Below are 22,637 nucleotides of genomic sequence, written 5' to 3'. Positions count from 1 at the left end.
AGATTATGGGAGAAGGAGCACAAACACTTTATTTTCTTCTTTTTTTTTATGATTTAATTAATCTCATCTTTTCGTTTATGGCAGGAGGTGTTCTTCCTGGAGGATGTAATTACTTGCATATTTCCAAACCAGAAATCCCCATCTGCTTGGACGTAGAACTCGCACTGTATGATCATGTAAGTTACATTATTTAACTTTTCTTTGTTTTGTCCTCCCTTTGGAAAGGTGTACTTATTTAGGATAGCACACATATATGCAAAAGTACCATGCATCTTAAAAAAGTATCTTGAGTAAGCATGGGTTTAAGTATGTATTTAGCAACCTTCCAGAGCTGGGACTTACCACTCTGGAATGGAACAAACCACATAAAACAAAATCTCTGATTATTTAAAAATATTTATTTTAATGTAAATTCACTATCGTATTGTAAATGTGGATTCATACAGATTTTCTGATTAACTTCTTTACTGCAGTTCTTAATTACTTTGCCATGAAATCAACCAAAACCAAAGGGGTTTTTGGTCCTTGAATGCAGGAAATCCTTGCCAGTCCTGAACTCTTCATTACTATTTGCAGCGCTTTGGGTTCAAATAGCTCCCTAATGGGGCACTACAGCTTCGACACCTTGAGGTTTTTTTTCCAGAGTTGGTGGCTCAGCACTGTACCTGGTTTCCTGAGCCATTTGTCTCAGCACAGCTTGGGAGGTTATCATGTAGGCTTTTCCTCAGTACTGTCTTTTTCAGAATGTCCTTTTTGCATGATTCTGTGGAGAGAAGGAGAAGTCACTTTCTCAGTCATACAGAATATGCTGCTTTTGAAGTTCCTAGCACATCACATAATACACAGCACATCAAGGTAGTGGTGCTATTTGGTATCAGATTTGGGTAAAAACAAATCCAATCAGCTAAGCCTGGGTGCATCATATAAATCAGGTACAGCGGGTGAACGAGTATGAATTACATAACCAACCAAACCTCTTAGATGGTCATTTCCATACGTTCTGATATTTGGCTTTCCCAAAAGATGTATGATTTCTATAAAGAGGACATAGGATAGAAATTAGCTGGATTTCACTAAAAGACGCTTTCAGCCTTAGTGCTGAACCTCTTTCCTCCCTGCAATAAGGTGCTATAAATGCATACAGATGATAAAACTTCTCAGTCTATTAGTGAAATTCAGTTGATCTAGACTAGTAGGAGAAGAATATATTCTGGAAGGGATGCTCCATACTTTGCTGCTAGAAAACAGCTTGTGCTGCAACCATGAGAGTCGTCTTTGGACAGGAAAGAGGGAAGCACTTCACACAGTTGGGATACATAGGAGATTGTCCCATGATACATACATGGAGATGCTTCTCTTACTGAAGAACCTGACTTGTGAAACAAGGAAAGGAATAGACTAATGTCTTTTAAAGCCAGAGAGGACCATCCACCTAGGCAAGCTCCTGTTCCTCAGGGATTTCTGCATTGAGCCTGTTCTTGAGGCTGATGTAAAGAGTGGCTTTTGAAAGGGTACTTCAGTGTTGATTTTAAAACTTGGACAGCGGTGGTCCACAGAAAGAAATTTCTTTTTTTTTTGAAAACGAATCCATGCTTTGGGGGCTGGAATCAAAGCCTGGCTCACCTTGTTTTCCAACTTTGCAAATCCAGGATGAGCTGTCCAAAGCAGCACATGCTGGGAAGCAGAAAGGACAATCACAGAGAGAAAAATTGGTTTTGTCACTCTAAATTGCTAGAGCATGATTAGAATTCTTTTGCTGCAGCTTTGATTACCTGCAGTCTGAAAAGGAACATAATTAAAGCCACTCCAGAAACTTCATGTAAATCCTAAAAGAATTGCCTAAGAAAGAAGTAAGAGAAGCTAGTGACATGTATTAGGTGAGAGATGTGGAAGTAACAAAGGTTACTGTAGCCTAGCAACAGGTTTTAGAAATACATAAAACTGGAACATGAATACAGCTTTAAAAAACAGCTTCAAGCTATTTGATCATCCCACTGCAATGTGAGGTTAGAAAAAAAATTTTTACATTTTTGTCTTCTAAGTGATTGATTTAACTAGCTGAAATGAAACGCTACCTTTTGAGCATCAGCATCCAACATTGTTATGCTTTTATTGATAGCAGAGCTGGTGTTAGCAACACTTGGCAGCCCCTGTTCAAACTGGCAAGAGGGAGTCACTGAGAGCAATTCTAAATTCTGGGCGTATGTGCTTATATATATTTTCACACGTATATATGCATATATATTTTTTAAAGTTAATAGGAATTCACCATTTAAAAGTCTAGAACATGGCCTGAAGGAAACGTGCCAAGAGATCAAGTCCTGCCTCCTGCAGTTGCAGCAACCATCTAGTACGTAGTGCCATTTATAAAATTTAGAAGTTTGTTTCAGAACTGAACAGGGTCCTTCTTGGTATTTCTTTCCTTGTTGGAAGCACAACACATCACACCTCTGACACTGGAGAACTGCTACACAAAGTCAAAAATGCTTAATTGGTATGTGATAAATCTTTGAGTTTAACACTGAAGTTTGCTTGCAACTCATTGATATGGTAGTACCAACCCCCTGCCTACAATCCTATAGCTTCTGTGATGTGCCATAAATTTGGACTCTGCACATGTGCTGTTTGTATGTACATGTATAACAATATGTATGTATAGCTGTAAACCTGGAGAGAGAGTGAAAGTATGCCAGTGTGTTCTTCATTCATCAGGATGGTATCCTATAGTAAATTATGATATGCCATGTGTATGCAATAATACAGACTCTGTATAATAAATTAGGATGAATAGAGTTCAATTCAGTTGCCTAAACAGAGGCATCTAGTGTTGTTTGGGATGCCCTGCGGCATCCCTCCTGACCTCCAGCTGCTGCTCCAGGAGGTCACAGGTCTCCCACAGATCCTGTGCCGTAACTACCAGCACAGTTCAGATGGCCCAGATACCCTTCGGTGTCTGAAATGGCACTCGAGACTGGGCAACCACAGCCCATGCTGCACATGCAGTCCTATGCTGCACAGTTTTGTGTGCAGTTAATCAAGTATAAACCACGCAGAAAATCTTTGTGTATAAAACATAGCAAAGTGCCTTGTTGTATAAATCATGTTACTGGGAATGGGTATTGTTGATTTTAAAAAAGGGTTGTGGATTTTAAGAAATGGTAAGTACCAGCTAGGAGACCACAGCTGATCCAGCGCATATGCCAAGTCAGGAGTCTGTTCCATCTCCACAGCTTTCCTTTTATTTTCTGTTCCAGGGGACAGAGATTATAACTGGAGAAGCAAGAAATGGGAATTATTTCAGGATGCATATCAACAAATATAGTATGGTAGATAGCATCACCTGCTTTTCAAAGGAATCCTTCCCTGTCTCCAACTACATTTGCTTGTATGGACAGCATGAGCGTCTTCTTAATGATCTTTATTATCGCTGGAATGAAGGGAAGATTACAGATCTTTACAGGTAAGATAAACTCAATACTGTGCATAAAATCTACATTCTGGCAGAATTTTAGTTTTATTTTATTGTGATTTATCTTCTGGCTGCTTTCTCTTAGAACAAAAGATAGATTTATTTAAAAATGTCTTCCATTGTTTGGCAAAATTATCAGTGGCAATACAAGCCCTGAAGACCCTCCTGGAAAGAGCTGTGTCTCTGACATTTATTTAGAGAAGGAGCAGTGGTTTACTTGACCATCTTTCATCTGAAAGAGCATTTCAATATCTTTATAACTTTTGCTTAGAATATTCAGTAGGAGTAATTCATTAAGCTGAACCTGAACAATCGTTTTTACTGAGGATTCATATTCAGAAGTCACTTTTAGGACTCCGTATTTTTGTTCACTTTGAATCAAATTTTTAAGTCAAGGTATCTAGGGAGATTTTAAATCACTCCTGATGATAGTCATACTCAACAACTTGCCAGCTTATCTGGTGATACAATCAGCTCTGAAGTTTATCCTCCAGACTATGTTCTCTATGTAAGGTGGTTATTTTAACTTAATTTTACAGCTGGAGGCTGTGTCAGGACTCTGCATATTTAGTGGAGGTTCCCCATGCAACTTGCAGGACTTATCCCACTACAGCACTTTGCAGCAGTGAAACAAGTCTTGCCGATGTTCTGAGGGGCTCCCCTTTGCCTGCTGTGCCCAAGCAAGTGCAGGGCAGTCCTAGGGACTAGGTGTTCCGTGGCAAGTCTCTCAAGTGGTGGGAAAGCCTGAAGAGCCTGACTGTTTCTAGCCAAGGTTTATGTGCTGTCTCCTCAGAGAGAATTGTTCATTGCTTTTGGAAATGCAAACTTAATTAAGGAACTTACTACGGAGAGAGGAGTATCTGGAAAAATGTGATCTACCATATCTTTGATTTTCTGCTACTTCTCCAGAATTTCGTATTTTAAAAAAATTACCTGGCCTGAAAACTTACACATGTTTTATTCCTTATGCTTCAGTGAATACAAGTGCTTTGGAAGTCAAGCATGAATAAAAAAAATCAAACCAAACAAAAATAAAACCAAAACCCCAGCCTTGAGTTTCATTCATTGGGTAGTATTCTTTGAGTGTGTAATTGAGACAGGCGGTAAAGAAGAACTTGCTGATACATCTTGGTTTTGGTTTTAATTTTTAAAAATCCCTCACAACTGGTGTCTTGGGATCCTAAATTGTTACAGACAGAGAAGTGCCATGTTACATAAGCAGGTTTAGAGACAAAAAGCCAAGCACAGGAACAAATGATAGATTTTTATCATGATACAAAGCTGATAGTGGTGCCCTAAAAGTCTCCAGGTCTGATTTTGTTATATTTATAACTGATTTGAAGAAAGGCATAAATGGTAGCAGATTAAACAATTTTATTTAAGTAACAGTTTGTAGAAATTTGCTGTAAAGGATGTGCTGTGGTCCAAAAGAAACTTTGCATGATAATGGCAATCTATTAGTTCAAAAAAGACTGTAGAAATGAAGCACCTGATACCTTGAGACAGGGACTTAAGAGCCTCTGAATTCCAGCACCTCTTTCTCTAGCTTTTGCATTTCTGCTGGTTCAGTGTCAAAAAGCTTTGCCAGAATATGGATAAGGCATTGCACACTGCTAAATGAGAATGTCTGCCGAAATCAGGAGGAGGGGAGGTCCAGCCAAGCCGTTCAGTTGATGACAAAAGGCTGATTTGTGTGCTGTATTTTGAGAACAGTGGTATCAGCTGCTGACTGAAAGGGTGAACTCCCCTGAAAAGGACTCAGGGCTTCGCCAGGACTGGATGTGCAGCTCTCGCAATTTCTCTGATGTGTTCTGCAGTCCTTTTCCTGCACTCTCTCCTGATTGTAAATATTACAGAGTCTAGCTGCTCATTTATTTCTTCTCATCTTGTTCTGAAAAATGGGCTGAACCCAAACTTCAACTGTAAGGTTTAAAAGTTTCTTGAACAAAAACGCTTCTTCAAAAATTTCACTTCAGGAGACCTTTGTATGCCTCTGCTGAGAGGAGTGTGAAACTTCTGAATTGCTGCTGCCACAGGGATTGATTCTCATTTCTAGAAAATGCTGGGTTTGTTTTATGAGAGTAATGGCACATAGCAAATGTGAAGTTCACATAAACAGTATATTGTCAATAAGTGTTAAGTAGAAACTGAAGGAGGATGACACAGTTGTATGAGATAGGGGCTAAGACAACAGGTAATTTTCTTTCCCTGTCACAGCTGATGCTGATCAGTTAATACATTTTGAGCACTGGAAGAAACTTGGTATTCAGGTTGTGGCAAGGTATCATCAGTCTCTTTCATGGTGTTACAATATGCAAACACAGCTGTGACCTACTCTTTTCTACGAACCACAAATGTTGCCAGACACTTAGCCTTTGCTGTTTGCCCAGATGTGGCTACAGTATCGCTTGTTATATGTACTAGCAAGTCTCACAGTAGCATCAACACCTGGAAGAATAAATTATCCTGCTTTCGGATTTCTGCTTGCAACACAGGTAGCAGCATTTTCCTTGCCTTGACAAAAACCAGCATTTGCTGCATGGTGGGCATGTAGCCCAGCCCAAGGACCTCACTGCAGCAGCACTTAACCTGCACTCTCGATAGTCGATAGCGATGCACATAGATTTTGAAGAGGTGAGACGTTAACATTCTGAACGGATGGCTTATTGCTTCGTGACAGAAATAAAGAATGTATTAGTCTCCTATGCTCTCATGACTGTGATAGGATCCCCACCAGTGCACAAGCTGATTGTGGGATTACAAGTAAGATCAAGTTCCAAACATCCACAGAGATTTTAAAAATCTTAGGAGAGATGAAGATCTCTGTGGTGATCTGTTAATAGGATGAGTCAGGCCAGTCAACTTCGTAAGAGTAAGAAGTGCAGTTTTTTCTGATGGCAGCATTGCCATGAGCACGCACTCATTGAGGGAGTCGTCAGCTTCTCTAAGACTGCTGGTAACTTAAGTGGTCTTTACTTACTAGGACCTGAAGTTGTGCAAGGTCAGGGTCCTCACCTCCACGTACTCACAGGCACTGTGACCTGTGTGTCCGGGTGGTCTGGCCCAGACTGCTAGTGTGCCATGCAGAGGGACACCACTTAGCAGGTCCTCATCACATCTCTTGAGCTTTTCTTAATTAGTGATGATGAACTAATTTGGACTTGTCTTTTACAGCCTTTACATGTGGACGTTGTTTGGGATCTTTTGCCTCATTATTTTATCTCACCTCTCATTAGCCTGTGGCAAAATTCCTGAATCACAGTTGCCAGGTTTTTCTTATCTGGTTATTTTATTGCCTCCAGTCCTGTTTTTCATCTTCTTTATATCTGATCTTTAGATAGGTTTGTTCCTTCTCTTGCCATTTGGTCATTTGAATGAAATCACATATGTTGCTCTGTAGCAATTAACATATGCTGTTCTTTAATCCTTGCTCGCTTGTTTCTTCTGGTGCTTTCACACAAATGCATGTGCACACGTATGCATTTCCATTCACAGCAGCCTCGATATCTCTGTTACAAACGTCTGTGCTATGAGGAGGATAGATTCTCTAGCTAGATCAAGAGGTGGGAGACGGAAGAGTAAATGAAAGCCCTTTGCAGTCAGCCAGGGCAGACTGAAAGGACTAGTGAGAAAAGGACGGTGAGAGGAGGAAGCAAACTGCCTCTCATCTCCATGTAACAGTCCTAGCACAAAGCAGACTGGCACAGGAAATGGCTGCTTTCAGGAGGTGGTATAGCAATGGAAGAAGGCTGGCAGTGTAGTGTAGTCTCATAATATATAATACAGTATCATACCTACAATACATGCATCCATATAATACAATGTTATGTACAATATACAACAATATACAGTGTTAAATCCTAGCCATGAGAACACTATTTATTAGAAAACCATTACATTGAAACAAGTTTTAGCATCTCTTGTGAGATGAAGATATTCTTGAGGCTTTTATGTAGATTAAAAGTGGTGTCTGGTCTTCTTTTGGCAAGGAATATGAAGATGCATTCGTCGATTTCTATGTGTGTGATCAAAAGAAGGAAAACTTTTTTGGATGGTGTTTACATGGTCTATACTGGTCTCACATGACCATGTGAATGCAAACCTGATGTTAGGGCTGAATTTCTTTCTTTGAAAAAAATCCTTTTAAACTAGTACACGTTACACTTGCCTCCAGTTGCAGTATCTTCTAGAAAGATGTGAAGTGCCCTTAGTGAAAAGAAAATGTAGACTGTGAAAAAGTTGTGGTTCATTAGTTAAGCTTGTAAACTTGCTGACTTGAACATTCATTCTCCTCCTTCCTTCTTTATGCCTCTGTTTTGGGGAGGGTCTTCCTCTAAGTCCAGAAAGTACAATGTTTTAATCTTTTGGTCTGCATTTAGATTTCCCAGCATGGCATCTAGTTCCAGGAATGGACACAGTGGAACAGCTGTCACCTGGGAGCTAATTTATTTCTGTGTAGCATGCAAATTATCTTTTAAATAATTAGAGACTGCATCTAGCAATGAATTTCCTCACTGATTTATGTTTGGTATAAGAGCTGAAAGTTAACCCCATGATACCGGATTTCCTGACTATAATGTGCCAGTGCCATTTTCAAATTAGCATTAACAACAGGCTCTCAAGACTCGGCTAATGTGAACAAGTAACTCCTGGTTGTACACGTGAAACTGCAGCTAATGGTAATAATGAGATAAATAACATCTTATTTTGTTGAGAGAAAAGTTCCATTGATTTCAGTACGAGTTCAACATGATTTAAAACTGCAGGACTTGATCTACAACCAAATGGAAGATGGAAATCACTTCTCTCCTGTCCTCCTTTCCCCATAGAGTCAGCATACATTGTGGAGGAAGCTAAGCAGCGTGGTGGGCATGCATCACCCCACGCCTGTGGTGGGTCAGAGGGGTCTGCCCATGGCTCTGCCCCATGTGCTGGGCTGTCCCTAGTCCTGTGCTGGGCTGGCGAAGGAAGCCCTTCAGCCCCTAGATTTGCAAGACTCAACAGCCTGATGCCCCCAGACACGCCACTATTGATGATGTATATTCAAGCTGCAGCTCTTTTAAGAGTTTAAGGTCATAAATTTATCAGCCTAGCAAGCAGTAACCGAAAAAGCCAGCATAAAATCATCTGACTGTATTGCCACAATCACTTGGTTACAAAATGCACGAGCGCACTGGAGAGTGTAAGCTTTTAGTGAGTTAGATACTCCTTGTCCGTATTATGGTATTTTCACAGCTTACTAAAAGCTTCAAATGCATCTGAATTAATTTTTTTTTCACAGAAACAATGCTTTTAGCTCTCATAGTTAAACCAGCCAACACTACTTCTGATGGAACTAGAGAGTTTTAAAGTTTCTTACCCTTCCTGCTTTAGCAGACAGGTACTACTGACATGTTTAAAGGAGGTCTTGGTGCAACTCTACAGCTGCACAGTTAAAATAAATGTTCCTCATGATGCCTGGCTGCCGTAGTTAGCCGTGATCCCGGTGATACAGATATTCATATGATAATAACAGATATCTAATATCTTCTTCAAAAACAACTGCCTATCATTAAGCTTCTGCAGCCATATTTGGGCCTGATTCTCATAGGTGTTAGGTATTCCAGCTTAATTCAGAGCAGTGTCTGTGTGGGTTCAGTTCATTACTTAGCCAAATACGAATCTAAGAGCCAATGTTTTTGTTTCTACCTATGCAAACAACAGCTGAGGAAATAGGTTGTTAAGCCAGAAGATGACCACATCCAGTCAGACAGCTGTCTCTTCTGACTGCGCCACAGTGGGATGCACTTCATCCCTGTGACTGTTTTATAGGATGCCAAGGTCTACTGGGCAAATTGTCAGGGCCTTGGACAGGCAATATTTACTAACCACGAGAAGTCTTATCCTCACTTGTCACGGTGCTACAAGAAAAATGCACCATTGCCATCAGCAATGGTCACCCTTCCATCTGCCTCATGCCACCACAGTAGCTACATTCATTCCATCTAGGCCTTCACCCATTACTTTTCTGAGCAGAGAGGTCTTACAATGCAGCTTTCTGGTGCCAGGGCAGGCAAAATTATAGGAACCAAAGACACAGTATCCTGAAGCTGGGGATTTTGTATACAAACCTTTTATGTCACCTGGAAGTTTTAACAGCATTACCCCCTAGATCTGGAATCCACTTTAGGAAGCAGTTTTTTCAATTTTTATTCATTTCACATAAGGTTGCATCTCAAAAAGGCTCAACTGGAATTTGAGCACCCAAGAGTGAGGCTTTTTCCAATAGGGAAGCCTTCTTTTGAAGGAAAAAGAAAGTGAATTCCAGTAGGTTTCATATGAAGTGTCCCCTGTACCACACTCCTTCCCTTCCCTTGTTCTCTGGTGCTCGTTTGAAAGCCTTCAAATTCTTTCCATTGTCATAGCAGCATATAAAAGAGGGGGGTGGGGAGAGAGCTCTGAGATATTCTTTCTTTTATTTTTAAGCTTATACATTTGTTATTGGTCATCAGTCCTCCACACTGCTTCACAAAGGAGGAATGTAACCAGCCAGTTACACCTTTTGTATTCATCCAAGATGAAGGCAACTGTAAGGCAGTTGCCAAGTTATGGAACATGTCCACAGAGCAGTGGAATCTCCCTCTGCAGCATCTTAGGTACAAAATGGATAATTAGAGGGGTCTCCTGATACCTGGCAACCAAATGGATGCTCACTGGCATCATGCCTTTAATATGAAATAGAAGTGCTTCATGTAGGCTTCATTTGGCATTAATGAAAACCAAATCTACTAACATAATGCATAAAAATCTGTGCCACTAGTTTCTAAAATACTTAAGTAGCTTATTTATCAAATTAGGTGTGAGTGGTTTTTTACTTGGGATTTTGTAATACTGTCTTAATGAACTTGTTTTCCATCATGACCTACAGAAGAAGATGCTTGGTGCATCGCATTAATGGGGCAGTAATACTAAAGATGAGGCAAAGGAGTACCACTGTTGTATGACAGTCAGTGCAGCAAAATCAGCGTCACTGGAGGAAAGGCACAGATTTGGGCTGACAGTCATAAAGTGTCCTGTTAAGGGAAACATCGTTATGCCAATCCATTTCTAAAAGGCAACCTGTGAAATGTTGTGTTGCTCAGCCATCCCCTGCTCAAGCTTCTTCTTGTACCTATTCACCAAGTTTACTCTCTGTGTAATGCTGAAGTTAGTAAGATGCTGTATGTTAAGCACTTCTGGTATTTAACAATTTGTAAAGCATGCTGATGGACTAATGCATTGTGTAGCAATCAAAGTGTTTTGAATAACATGTAACACAGAGTACTGAGTACTCTATTTATATTGTGTTTATATTTAGTTCTTACCAGAAATGTGCTTTTAGTCATCTGTACTCACTACGCTTCAGTTTGCATCATGGAGCCATCTTGGTGCATGTAGGCTGGACATTTCAGGCTCTGCTGTGTATGTGTGTAGGCTTTCCAGCTGAGAGCTGAGGAGCCTTACAGGGTCAGTCCTCTGAGGGAGTCCAAGAAGGCAGCGTGTGTTTTGAAGGACATTTAGCAGAGAAACCTTTCAGGCACACTCATCCAAAGTGAGCTTGAAAAGACTGTTACTTTTTTTTTTCTTTTTTTCTAAATAACTTGGTTTCCAGCATTTTAAGGACTTGTCCAGCCCATTGACAATTTATCTACCCCGCACGGTGGTCTCAAGTAGCATCATGAGGAGCATATGTTCATGGCATGATAGAAAAGCTATTTGCAGCAAGATGCACATGCACTCCAAGTGTCTCATCTTTTTTGCAAGCTTGGAGTTCTCCAGAGTTGAGAAGATATGTCCACCAGGCTGCAAACGCCAGTCTGGGAACTGATGATGTGAGGGGCCAGGTCCGTAGAGAGAAGCCCCTGCTGGCAGACGTTAACCAGAGGCACTTTGGCAAGCAGGAGTTGGGAAGGGTGGCTGATGACTCTGGCAATACCTATGCATGGGACAGAAAGACAGGGGATTTTGCTGAAATTCAGTGACAAAGGATTTTTTTTCCCAGTGCCAGAACAGCAGATAGGATTCAGTGCTGCCATATGAAGGGCATCAGCAAATTAACACATGCATAGAGCTCTGGTGATCTGCCCCAGCTGTCCATTGGAAGATCTGCATGCAGCCTGGCTGTGGTGGGTGTTGCTGTCCAGGGGCTAAGCACTCTGAAAAAAAAATAAGGGATGCTCTACACAAAGTGGCACAGCTTCAACAGCAACAGGTACTGATATGCACTAGGACACAAGGCTCCCAAACATGCAGCAGGAAGGCATGGAGTCAAACTCCCTTTCACTAAGATGCTTTGGAAAATTCCACCCAGAAACTATAAAAGTGAATACTATCACTGGATATTTCATTAGCTTTTCTCTTCAAACCCCATCATTTATGCTCACACTCCATTTTTCTTATTAGCTGTACAAGCTAAATGCTCAAAATATTTTGAGTGGTATGGAACAACAGTTACTTATTTTAAAGTAGCCATTCAGATCTCTTCTACTTAAGTTCAGTTCACACATCATACATAGTACTATTCAGGCTAAAAGTGATTTATTAAGCAGTGTCATTAAATGAGAGTTTAAGTAGAAACACCACACTGGACTGTTTATTGATGTGACTAATAAATCTCGTAATATAACAAATTAAGAAAAGGAAGAATATTTGCTGTTTTCAGTATTATTTTTAAAAGGACTAGGTAAAGCTATAGATCTATTACTTCTAGCCTGGATAATCAGCAAGTATTTAAACATGAAATGCATGCTACATAGAAAAGCTGTTTTTAAACCAGACTTTCAAAAATGAAGAGTGACTGTTTGTTAAGAGAAATACTAGAATGCACTGCTATCTGGAATTTGCTGATCCCACACCATTAGCACACTGTGATTACATTTAAGGGATTCCACCTTAGGCTTTTGTTCATCATGCAGATGGTGAGACTTATTTTCTGCAGGGATGAAAAAAAACAGAAAGGAAGTGTGGCAGGTAGTGAGCATGGCTGAGAGAGACTAATGCTACTCAGTACACTTCGCAGCCTAATTAGAGGAAAATTTGTGTGCTTTTTATGAAGAGAGAGACAGGATAAGGAAAGAGGAACACATGAGGGGATATCAAAGCACTAACAGCTTTTTTTGCTACCAGAATTAAATGCTAACCCCAAGGTGCTCCGGTAAAGCTGTACTTCAATAGCAAATCAATATAAATGGCAGACCCCTTTAGGTGGCTTTAGATTTCTATACATTAGTGGTTTTTTTAAGGAGCAGCTAACTTACTAATGAAGAGGTATGTTACTAAGACACTCCACATCCAAATTAGTATGTGAAGGCCAGTCAACCGAATCCTACCACAGCAATTTGCAGCTGAACCTTGCCGATTCATATTAATAATTATGCAAGCCATTATGAATGATTGAACTCTGAACAAACAAGTAATTACAGAAAAGCAATCATACCAGTGCATACAGCATATCTGTTGATTTTGTATGTCAGTTTTAATTTCCTTTTAATTGTTTTTCATAATACATTACATGTGAAATAGTACTATGTGAAAAAAATGTAATAAACCTTATTTCAAGGTCAGCCATAACTTCCTCATAGACAGAGCAAAGAGCAATGTTTTTATATCAATTTTAAAGAGCAGAGTTTAGAAAGTTTAAAGAGCAATTCAGTGAAGAGTCAGCTACACAATAACTGTTACTATCTAGTAAAGTATCTAAACTTTACCAAATTCCAGTGCTGAAATAATGGATAATATCTCTCAATGATATTTAGAATAGGAAGGGACTGCAGTATCTCAATGTGAAGCAGGGATTGCAAAGATTTGCTTTCTGATGGTGCCTCCAGGTAATGGCACCTAAATGTAACATTTCCAGGATATTAAAAATGCAGAAACCAGAGGTGATTTATCAGCCATGATGGGTAAGGGGCATTTGTGAAGTGAAGAGGCTGGCAAGCAATACGCGATGTCAATCATGACTCGCACCCCCCTGGAGTCAGCAGGTCTCTGCAGTAGCCCTAGTGAGGTTTTGGACTGGGCCCAGTGGGATCAGTATTGTCCTCTGTGAGCTCTGGATTCAGTGCCCATCTTTCTCGAGCATCAGTTGCACTGCACTATGTTTTGCTATTGCAGCTGCAGAAAAAAGGGTTTTGTAAACCACATGTTGTAAAACGGTTCTTTTCCAAGGAAAAGATATTGCAGGTTTGGTCACAGTTCTGTTGAAAGTGGCAAAAAAGCATGGGCTTCCTTTCTATGATTTACTTAGCAAAAAGTACAAAAGAAATGTCAGCCCATGAGTCAGTAAAAACCATCATTATTTTGTAAATCTGCCCAATGAAGTAAATCACAGATTCATTGTCCATAAGACTATTGATTTCACTAATTACTGGGTGAGAGCAGTAACAGCGTCCTAGATTAATGAATTTAACAGGAGTGGCTTAAAATGCATGGACAAACAGGTGTTCAGTGAGTAGAACTATAGAGCAAGGAGTTAAATAGCTGTCTTGCTACAACCTTGCTGTTGGTTCAACATTTGCTTGATTGTTAGGCCATTGTAAGTGATTTTTAAGAAACTGCAAACCAGGGAATGTTTTATATTCTTTGTGATTAAGAACAGTGCTTTCAGGTGGTGCTTTATGGGGTTTTACACAAATGAGCCTTGATTTTTACCTACATAAACAGGCTGTCTTTCAAAATTACTGGTCAGATGGTATTTAGCAGGAAATGCTTTGTGGTTTTAAATTTACACTTTATGATTCCTGGTCCAGCTAGGCAAGGTATGTCTGGAAATGTCTTTTACTGGTATCACAATGTCGTTGTAATTAGGAGTCTTAAAACATCCATATATATTGTCTGCAAACAGCGCATTGTCTCTTTTCCTGACAAGATGGGACATTTCTTATTAAGTGCACTTGTGTTGGAGAAAAGACTGTGAACTTTGTTTGGGAAGTAATGTCAGGACAACCTAGAAAGTAAAACTGCATTGCATCCCAACCCACAGCAGTACTGTCCTCTCCCCACTCCTGGGAAGTGGAATTCCCTGTTCTTCATAGGTACTCTGGGCATAACGGTATTACACTGGAGGCTGTGTCAGCTGACCAGCTGTTTCAGTTTCATCTCTGCTTGTCCTTCTGGTTTGGTTCGTGGTGTTTGTAATAGCAGCAGCTTTCTTCTTACTGTTTACTAGTGGCAAAACCAAGGAGGAATGAGGTATGCTGCAGCAAAAGCATGCTGCCATTTGGGTAGCTTTTTCCATTGTGTGTCAAAAGTACCAATGAGAAACTCAGCTTCCATAAATTGCCCAAGTCGTTCACATTTAAAGGATCCAAACGTGCCAAGGAATGACTTTGAATATTTTGAGGTCTGAATATTTGAGAACCAATAATGTATATTCCAGATGTAGCTGATAAAGCCTGGAGATTTTGCATTTCAAGCAGTACATTTCTTCTTAAGGAAATTTAAACCCAGAAAAATGGACATCCAGCTTGAAAACTCACCGTGTTGTACTAAGTGTGGGAAGCTACAGAGAGGGAAGGAGACTCTATGCTACTTACAGATTAACGGGAGATTAAGTTTATCAATGACTCTGCCTTGTACCACCTACTAGAAAAACGTGTGCTGCTCTGCATATGCTTGCAGTGCTGGATGGCAGAGGATACAACTCTGACCAGAGTCCTGCTGAGTTTAATGGGACATAAGGCAGGTCCCTAGCAAACTGTAGACTGCTTTGTGAAGAAACAGATGTGATTTCAAGAGATCTGCATTAATGATTATTTAGAGACATTTAACAAAAGTTGCAAACGGATTCAAACCACTTCGTAGATTGTCTCCGTTTCTGAACTTTGTCATTTCCTCTGAGTTCATATGTGTTGGTGAAAGAGTGGGGATAGTGGGGATGCAAGGAGCTGAATTTGGTTTTGCTATTGCTTTCATCAAGGCTTTGAGTAGCAAAAGAACACTGGCAGACACAGCGTCTTCAAAATCTATAGTTAATAACATGCCAGTAGCTTGCAGAGGGATTCTACAAAAGCATCATCACAAGGAACAGGTGCCTACCTGCCCTTTGAGCTTTTCAAAATCCCCCAACTTGTCCTGGTCTCACAGAGACACAGAGAGAAGTCACTGGCAGCGCTGGCGAGGCAGCAGCTGAGTGCTGGCTGCTTAGGGCCGCAATTTAAATTCCCTTAACAGGATTCTGCGCTAGAGAATGGCGGTCTAAGTGTGCACGCACGCTGTGGTAATTTGATAAGCTCACCTGCAGGGAGGGATTATTTCACATAGTTTAATGAGCCGTCAGGTCTGCATTCCCAGTACATAAGGTGCGCCCACAGGCCTGTCCACAGTGACACCCGTTATCTCTGCTGTCATCAGGCTCATGGAAGCAGCAAGAAAAGGAATGGAAGTAATTAAAAACATATTACAATTCTCATATTAAAAAAAGAATCACTATTTTTCAGGCTGTAATAATGAGATTTACTTGCACATTAAGATAAGTGAGAAAATCAAACCTTTTAAAAAAATTGGTTTCTGTTTTATTTGCCACATTGCATGCATTCATATCATCACTGCTTTCAGTTTCTCTTTCCACTGGTGATTCTTTTTTTTTTTGGAGAGGATTTTGGCTGAGGTTGTCAAAGAAGAGCACCCAGTGTGAAATACTTAGAGACAATATCAACACTGGTCCTCAGAAGCCCATCGTTAATAGTATAAATGGAAATTATTTGGGCTTTGCTTTTGCTTCGTTTCCATGAAGGGAAGCCCAACTTGTAGAAGTTTGGAAAACATTGCAGTAGTGTGATAAAACTGGTCAGTTTGAGTATTACAGTTACACCATGCTTGTGAATGATAAAAGATTAGATCTACCAGAGTAGGTCAGCTCATCCTACAGAGCTGGTCTTCACCTCTCCACCATTGCTTTCTTGTCACGGGATTTAAAATTATTTACAGAAACTTCCATTATTGATGGGTTTTTTTAAACTTTATATCTTACTTTTTGTTTGGTGGTTGGTATTATTCTGAAAGCTTTTCATTCAATTTTTAAAACTTTCTGGTTTTAACATCTTGCTCTCAGTGATACATCTCATGCTGTTAGACCTGACTTAGATGGCAGAAACGTTGCCAGAGGTGAGTGTCAGGTCCTCGCTGCCTCTGCTTTAGAGAGCCAGGACACACCGCAGACAAACGGCAGCTTCAGAATTAGCTTTCAGAGGCAGAAGCCTTGCTCTGCAAAAGTGGTGTGTAGTTGCAAATGAAATGGAGAATAAACACAGATAGCTCTCAGATGGGAAGCCGCCTGCATGCATACTCTGTTTTTGCTTGCTAGCAGTGGCCAACTGTATCCATTTTATTTAACGCTGCATCTCTTGAAAAGGGAAAGATTCCATCTCTTTTCTAGAGAATGCCACTAAATATTTTCCTCGTTCTTTCCTTTCATCTAATGCAGGCTACACATCACAAATGAGGCAGAACAGACTTTAAATATTGTTTGTCAAAGAAAGGCGAGACCAGCTTCCTAGCAACAAAAAGGATGTCGCTTATTGTCTTCAAAAGGAGACCATTTCATCCCATCTTGTTACAAATGCCTTCCCATGATAACTTCTGTCGATATAAAAGTCTGTCGGCAGGGGATCCCCGTTAGGAAGTGACCAAGTTTGAAAACCTGTTATGCTCCTGGCAAACATTGTCATCTTGTACATATTTAGCCTGATCACTCTGGCAGGTTATGAAAGACTAAATGGTGCAAACACATGTGGCAGATGCCGTTCTCATGATAGTTGAGGAGCCTTTGAGCCTCTGTTGGTAGCATGCCAGCTTCATCTTGTATACTGAAGAGCATTATACTTTCAAGCCTTCTACAGCCTGCCCTGAGGGACTGCTGCTGAAGTGGTAATAAAATTGAGAATGAACCTCAGAAAGTCAACTTGTTGGTTTGGCTTCAAATGGGTTTTTTCATTATTAAACTTCCCTTTAGCAGCCATATGTAGATCTGCTTTCTTGAAAACACCATGTGCTCCTTTATAAAGGTGATTCTAACTGAAAAGATAGATAAAAAAGCAGAGCCAGCAAGGAAAGTAAATTGTTTCTGTGAAGCAGATCTTTAAATTGCCTTTGGTGATTCCATCTCTTCAGGTGAAGGGAAGTAAAGGGAATCTGGTAGTAAATGTTGTTTACTGGTAGCTCCTCTTGGCAGCCTATCTAGAAAATACAGACAAGATGTTCTCCATTCCCCCAAACAAGGCGTTTTATTTGCATTAAATATTGCAAACTGGGTGATGCATTTCAGGTTTTGAGCTCCAAATCTGTGGATATTGACAGAGGCAGTCAAAAATGCAATTAAGAACTGAGCTGCTGGTAACAGCACCAGTAATATGTAGCATCCCTGAAACGTTTTATAAACATCATTTAATGCAGCTTCTCAGTGAGGTAGGGAAACAGCTGAACCACGGTAAGGCAGTTGGAAGATACGTCTCCATCGAGAGACGAAATCACCTTATCAGGGTTAGAATTAAAATTAAGATGCCAGCTTGAAGACAAAATGTTTGGCCAGTGGAAAAAGGTTAGCAGGGTATATCAGTAAAAAATAGTGTCTTCAATTACCTTAATGTATTCTTGTATAACACCCCCCTTTTTGCTGCTTTGCTATCTAATATCATGATTGAGTTAAAGGTTTTTGTTGGGTGGCGTTTTTCTTCTGAAATGGAAGGCTTTTTTTTAAATGTGTGGGGAATATCCTGTTCTTCTCTAGCTCTCTGCACATGTTATAGGTATATAAAAGTTAAAGTTAAAGCTGAGCTCATCTTTTCTAACATTTCCTGTCCAAATGAATAGGTAGTGTCAGTCATGGTAACATGCTACCAGAGACTTCTAGGCTGGGCAGCGCTTACTGTAGCAAGAACACGGTTATTTGTAGTGGTGTCTATAAATATTTATACTATGAACATATCTATCTATGAACAGAGAGACTGTGCTGGCCACTGTGCAAATCCAGGAGAGGCAGCCCCAGCCAGCCTGTGATACAAAGAGAAACGCAGATGAAGGGGCTCAGTGGGAAGGCGGAGGGGAGCTTATGATGGGATGAGCATGTGAAAAACCAGCGAAGTTCTGCCAGATGCATAAACTGTTATTAGTTGTGCAGGGGACTGGTGAAAGATGAAGTTTAATTCAAAGAGTGGGAGGGGGAAACCCTGCCATTTGACCTTAATGAAGAAAAAAATCTGCAAAAAGAAAACTGCAGGTTAGTTTTCTGCAGACGGGTACGTCAGAATTATTAAACTTGTGTAGCACCTTTTAAGTTGCTTTATTCAGATGGTCATTTAAAGACCATGCAACTGAATCAAGTGATAGCATACATGTACTCCTGACAACAGTGCCAAGCGTGCTGCTGCCATTCCAAAGATGGAAACATTGGTTGCAGCCATGCAAATGCACCCGTCTTAAAAGTTCCTGGGTGACCCTGCTGACATCTGTTCATTCATTACTGGGATGAACATGGTGCACCTCCTGACTCCAGTCAGCACTAACAAGAATTACACACAGAGCATCTCACTGAAGCAGTAAAAATTATTTTTCATTACAGAGAAAAGAGAAATAAATCACAGGTTTGTAATCTAGCTGCCTCCGGTTATATTTACAGCCTTGAGGTTCTACATCGAGTCATGTCCTCTCCATCTTGTTACTCCTTTTTCACAGAAGAATGCTGCCATAGATGCTGTCACTGAAAGAAAAAGTTACAAGAGCTTCCTCCTAGAATAGGTTCAATTTAGCTTCAGCGTACTAGTGCAAAGAACATATTGCAACACCGTGGTGGCCTGTTTTTCTGGCCTTTATTAATCCAGAAACCTTAATAATGAACAACATTTGTGTCATTGTCTACACAAATTTAATTTGTTTATGCAGCAGTTCAGTTAATCCTGCAATCTGCTTTTCTCAAATGAGGACAGATAATGGAGACACCGTTCTTTACAGGTCTTCAGGCTTTTAAATTCTGATAAAATCAGGATTCTTCACTGGGTCTTGCCACAGCTCTGAATTAAGCCACTTTAAATGTAATTACTGAAGCTGGCTGTACATCAGGAACATCCATTAAAAGAATTGATTGACCATGCTGTTACAGGAGGCATTTTATGAACAAACGATCATGATGGGTCCAGAACTGTAATTTATAAAGGCAAAAAAGCAGGTAAATACTTTATTAGTGGTTAATGAGAAGTTCACAAGATAACTAAATTTCTTCTTTTTTAACCAGCTACTTCAGGGAACCTTGGTCCATGGCCATCTATCATGATCGGTTTATTGATCTCAAGAAGGAGCTGCGCCAAACCCTGATGTCAGAGCAGGTAAGAAAAATGACTGGCGAGTACATTTTATTATTTAGGTAATTTGTTAGTGTTGTTCATTTCAGTTTCTTCTCCCATCTTTCTCCTAAAGCTTTACGTTTCAGTTTAGCTATTTCCTCTGGGAAACCTGAGCAGATCCTATAGCCCTTAGCTGGGTGGGTTCACCAAGCACACAGCATATTGTTCAGTTCCCTTATTTGGGCGTATTTTTAAAATTTGCCAATATAACTTTACATTGCTTTGTTTTCCTTCACAGCATTTTTGCATTACACGTGCAGTTTAGTACAAGTACCCAGCAGAATCCAGAGGCTTTATTGTTCAGTTATCCCCTTTTTTTATTAATGTTACTTAATACAAACACACTTCGGGCCATCTTAAACCTGTCTCAGCTGAGCCTGTGAGAAGTAGATTTTCCAACATCTACCCATAGGGAATGGCTTTTCTAGCTGAAAGAGTGAAAGCAACTGGCTTTTCAGTGCTAAGTGGATTTCCTGAGCAAGGATGAAATTAAAATGGTTGCTAATGCTGTTTACAGCTTTGGCCTTAGTACCGTAGTCAGAGGCATAAAGTCTCAGCAGCCTGCAACTTCATCTGCTCAAAATCCAAAGCCCACCGTGCTCCACAAAAAGAACTGCTAACTGCAAATGGTTCCAACAACCCCAAGAACTGCCTCCCCTACCCCCTGATGAATTTCTGGCTGATCTCTCAAACGTAGCTTGCGGTCTGGATCTTGGTACTTCCGACCTGCAACTTGGGACCCAGTTTGCCTTCTTTCTCCTCATGCTGCTTTTGCTTTTGTTTAACGCAATGGAATTCCGTGCCATGGCAATATTGTTTGACTATTCACTTGCAACAGTTTTTAACTGTGCAGCAAACAATCAGAATCGACTGTAAATGGAGGCAGGGTGACAAAAGGACGGGATGTTGTGTGGACTGTAGCACACCCATTTCCATGGCCCAAACTGGTGCCCTGTTGTGGGTCACAGCTGTAGCCGCACAAACGCTCGACCCCCGCCTCCTCCCAGAAGGGCTAGATGCAATTTTCCTCCTATTGTCATGATACAGAAAGCTCCTCAGTGCGGTTTTACTTTAGATTCTCTTGGAAGACATCTATAAAAGGACACAAAATGAAATTCTGTGCAGAATGGGAGGCCTGATGGGAAGTGTTTCTCTTGCCGTCACACAGCCACATTTCGCATGCTGTTAAAATGTGAACATCCTCAGAGAAAGGGGAATTGGTGTCCCACAAATTAGAGGCTCGCTTGCCTTACCCTTTTCTTGTTGCCGTTGTCCTGCCACACACAAATAGTCTCACTGAACAGACTGAAAGCATCTCTGTGAGTCAGAACTGCTTACATGAACAAAGATGACGGCATCTGCATCTGAATGCAGATTTGTTTTGTATTTTTATTTGGATTTTCTTCACGGTGATTCTAACTGTATTTACTAAGTGTCACGTTTATGCTTTCCTTGGGTGTTCCTTCTGGGCACATTGCCAAACACATAGCAGGTACTATGCACTTAGTGGAATGTATCTTAAATGCCCTGGGATTGGTTCTTATTTCTATATGGAGCGAGAGACCTGCTGTCTTTGCTTCCTGTTGCTCATATTCCAGGCTCACTTCAGCACACAGATAAACTAGTAATGAAATGTAAAAAATGAGGGAACAATACACCTTTTGAAAGAGATGTTTAAAAACTGTGAGTGCAAATACGCAGAAGTCAGACATTTCTGGTTACCGTTTCCACAGAAACTGGCAATGGTCTCATGCATTTAGGGATAGTATTTATGGAAATGGTCACTACTAGTAAGAAAGATATGCCTAGAAAAGCCCGTTGCAGCTGGGCCAGGGACTGCGTCTTCAGCCTGCACATTGAAATTGGCATCCTGATGCAGCAGCCGATGTAGGCATGACTCTTGCACAGGATGCTCTTGTCCATTGCTGAAAGCTGAGCTACGGCGCGGGGAATGTTTACCCTTTCACAGGCTCACAAACATGTGTTTATTTCAACATGCAGCGCTCCAGCAATGCAAACATGCAGATGGCGGGGCTGGGTTTTTGCACCTACATCAGCTGTTGGAGTACGACAGCAAGCGGGGAGTACGACAGCAAGCAGAGGGCACACGTGCAGCACGAGATGCTCTAGAAAAGGCACTTGTCCTCAATAAAAAATAATGGTCTAAATCTCACATTGCAGCTGGGGTTGCTCTGAGAAGGCCCTTTAAAGCAGCCATAAGTTAGGTGGGGCGGGGGGCTCCGGTGCACGCTCGGAGCCTGCCCCAGACCGGCGAGGTCTTGCAGTTCCGCGCAAATGCTGCATCGGCGGCCGCTGTGTGGGTAACTGCGGGAGGGACAAGCAACCGAGGCGGTGCCGGCGGAGTGGGGAGCTGCCCGAGCTGGTGGCCGCGCCTGCCTTGCCTTCCCCGGGTCGGGGAGAGGTTCCCCGCCGGAGCTCCCCTGGCCACGGGCTGGGCTCGGTGCCACCGGTGCGAGCCCCTCCGCCACGCGTCTCACACCCGACACAACTTCTCCCCCCCCCGCCGGTTTCGGTCCCTGCCGCTACACGTGCCGTCTTCGGTGCGCGTCCCGGGCCGGCGTCTGACGGATCTGCCTTGCAGGTGCCCGGGCTGCCCCCCGCCGCCGAGCCGCCCCCGGAGGACCGGGCGGAGCAGAGCCCCTGTCCGCCGCCGCTCCGGGAGCCCGTCCTGCGCTTCCTGCGCCGCCACCGCGCCCGCCTGCCCGCCTACGCCCCGGCCAGCGGCCCCGGAGCCCCGCCGACGGCAGGTGAGGCAGCGCGGGGCCCGCTCGCGTGAGGCGGCGCCGGGCTGAACG

General features: G+C 41.6%; 1 protein-coding gene across 6 annotated transcripts in view; it reads left to right on the top strand.

The window, feature by feature from the left end:
- The window catches only part of CFAP61 (cilia and flagella associated protein 61), a 118,627-nt gene that overhangs the window by 84,376 nt on the left and 11,614 nt on the right, over nt 1-22,637 (top strand). For all 6 annotated transcript variants that reach the window (XM_056357463.1, XM_056357464.1, XM_056357465.1 and 3 more), the window contains 4 exons: nt 85-176; nt 3,255-3,460; nt 19,713-19,803; nt 22,424-22,589. In XM_056357463.1, coding sequence (XP_056213438.1) covers nt 85-176; nt 3,255-3,460; nt 19,713-19,803; nt 22,424-22,589 — 555 coding nt within the window. The remainder of the gene's footprint in view (nt 1-84; nt 177-3,254; nt 3,461-19,712; nt 19,804-22,423; nt 22,590-22,637) is intronic.

The sequence above is a fragment of the Falco biarmicus genome, chromosome 12 (assembly GCF_023638135.1).
Source record: "Falco biarmicus isolate bFalBia1 chromosome 12, bFalBia1.pri, whole genome shotgun sequence".
NCBI classification, from domain to species: Eukaryota; Metazoa; Chordata; class Aves; order Falconiformes; family Falconidae; genus Falco; species Falco biarmicus.
This window is presented reverse-complemented; position numbering and strand designations above follow the sequence as displayed.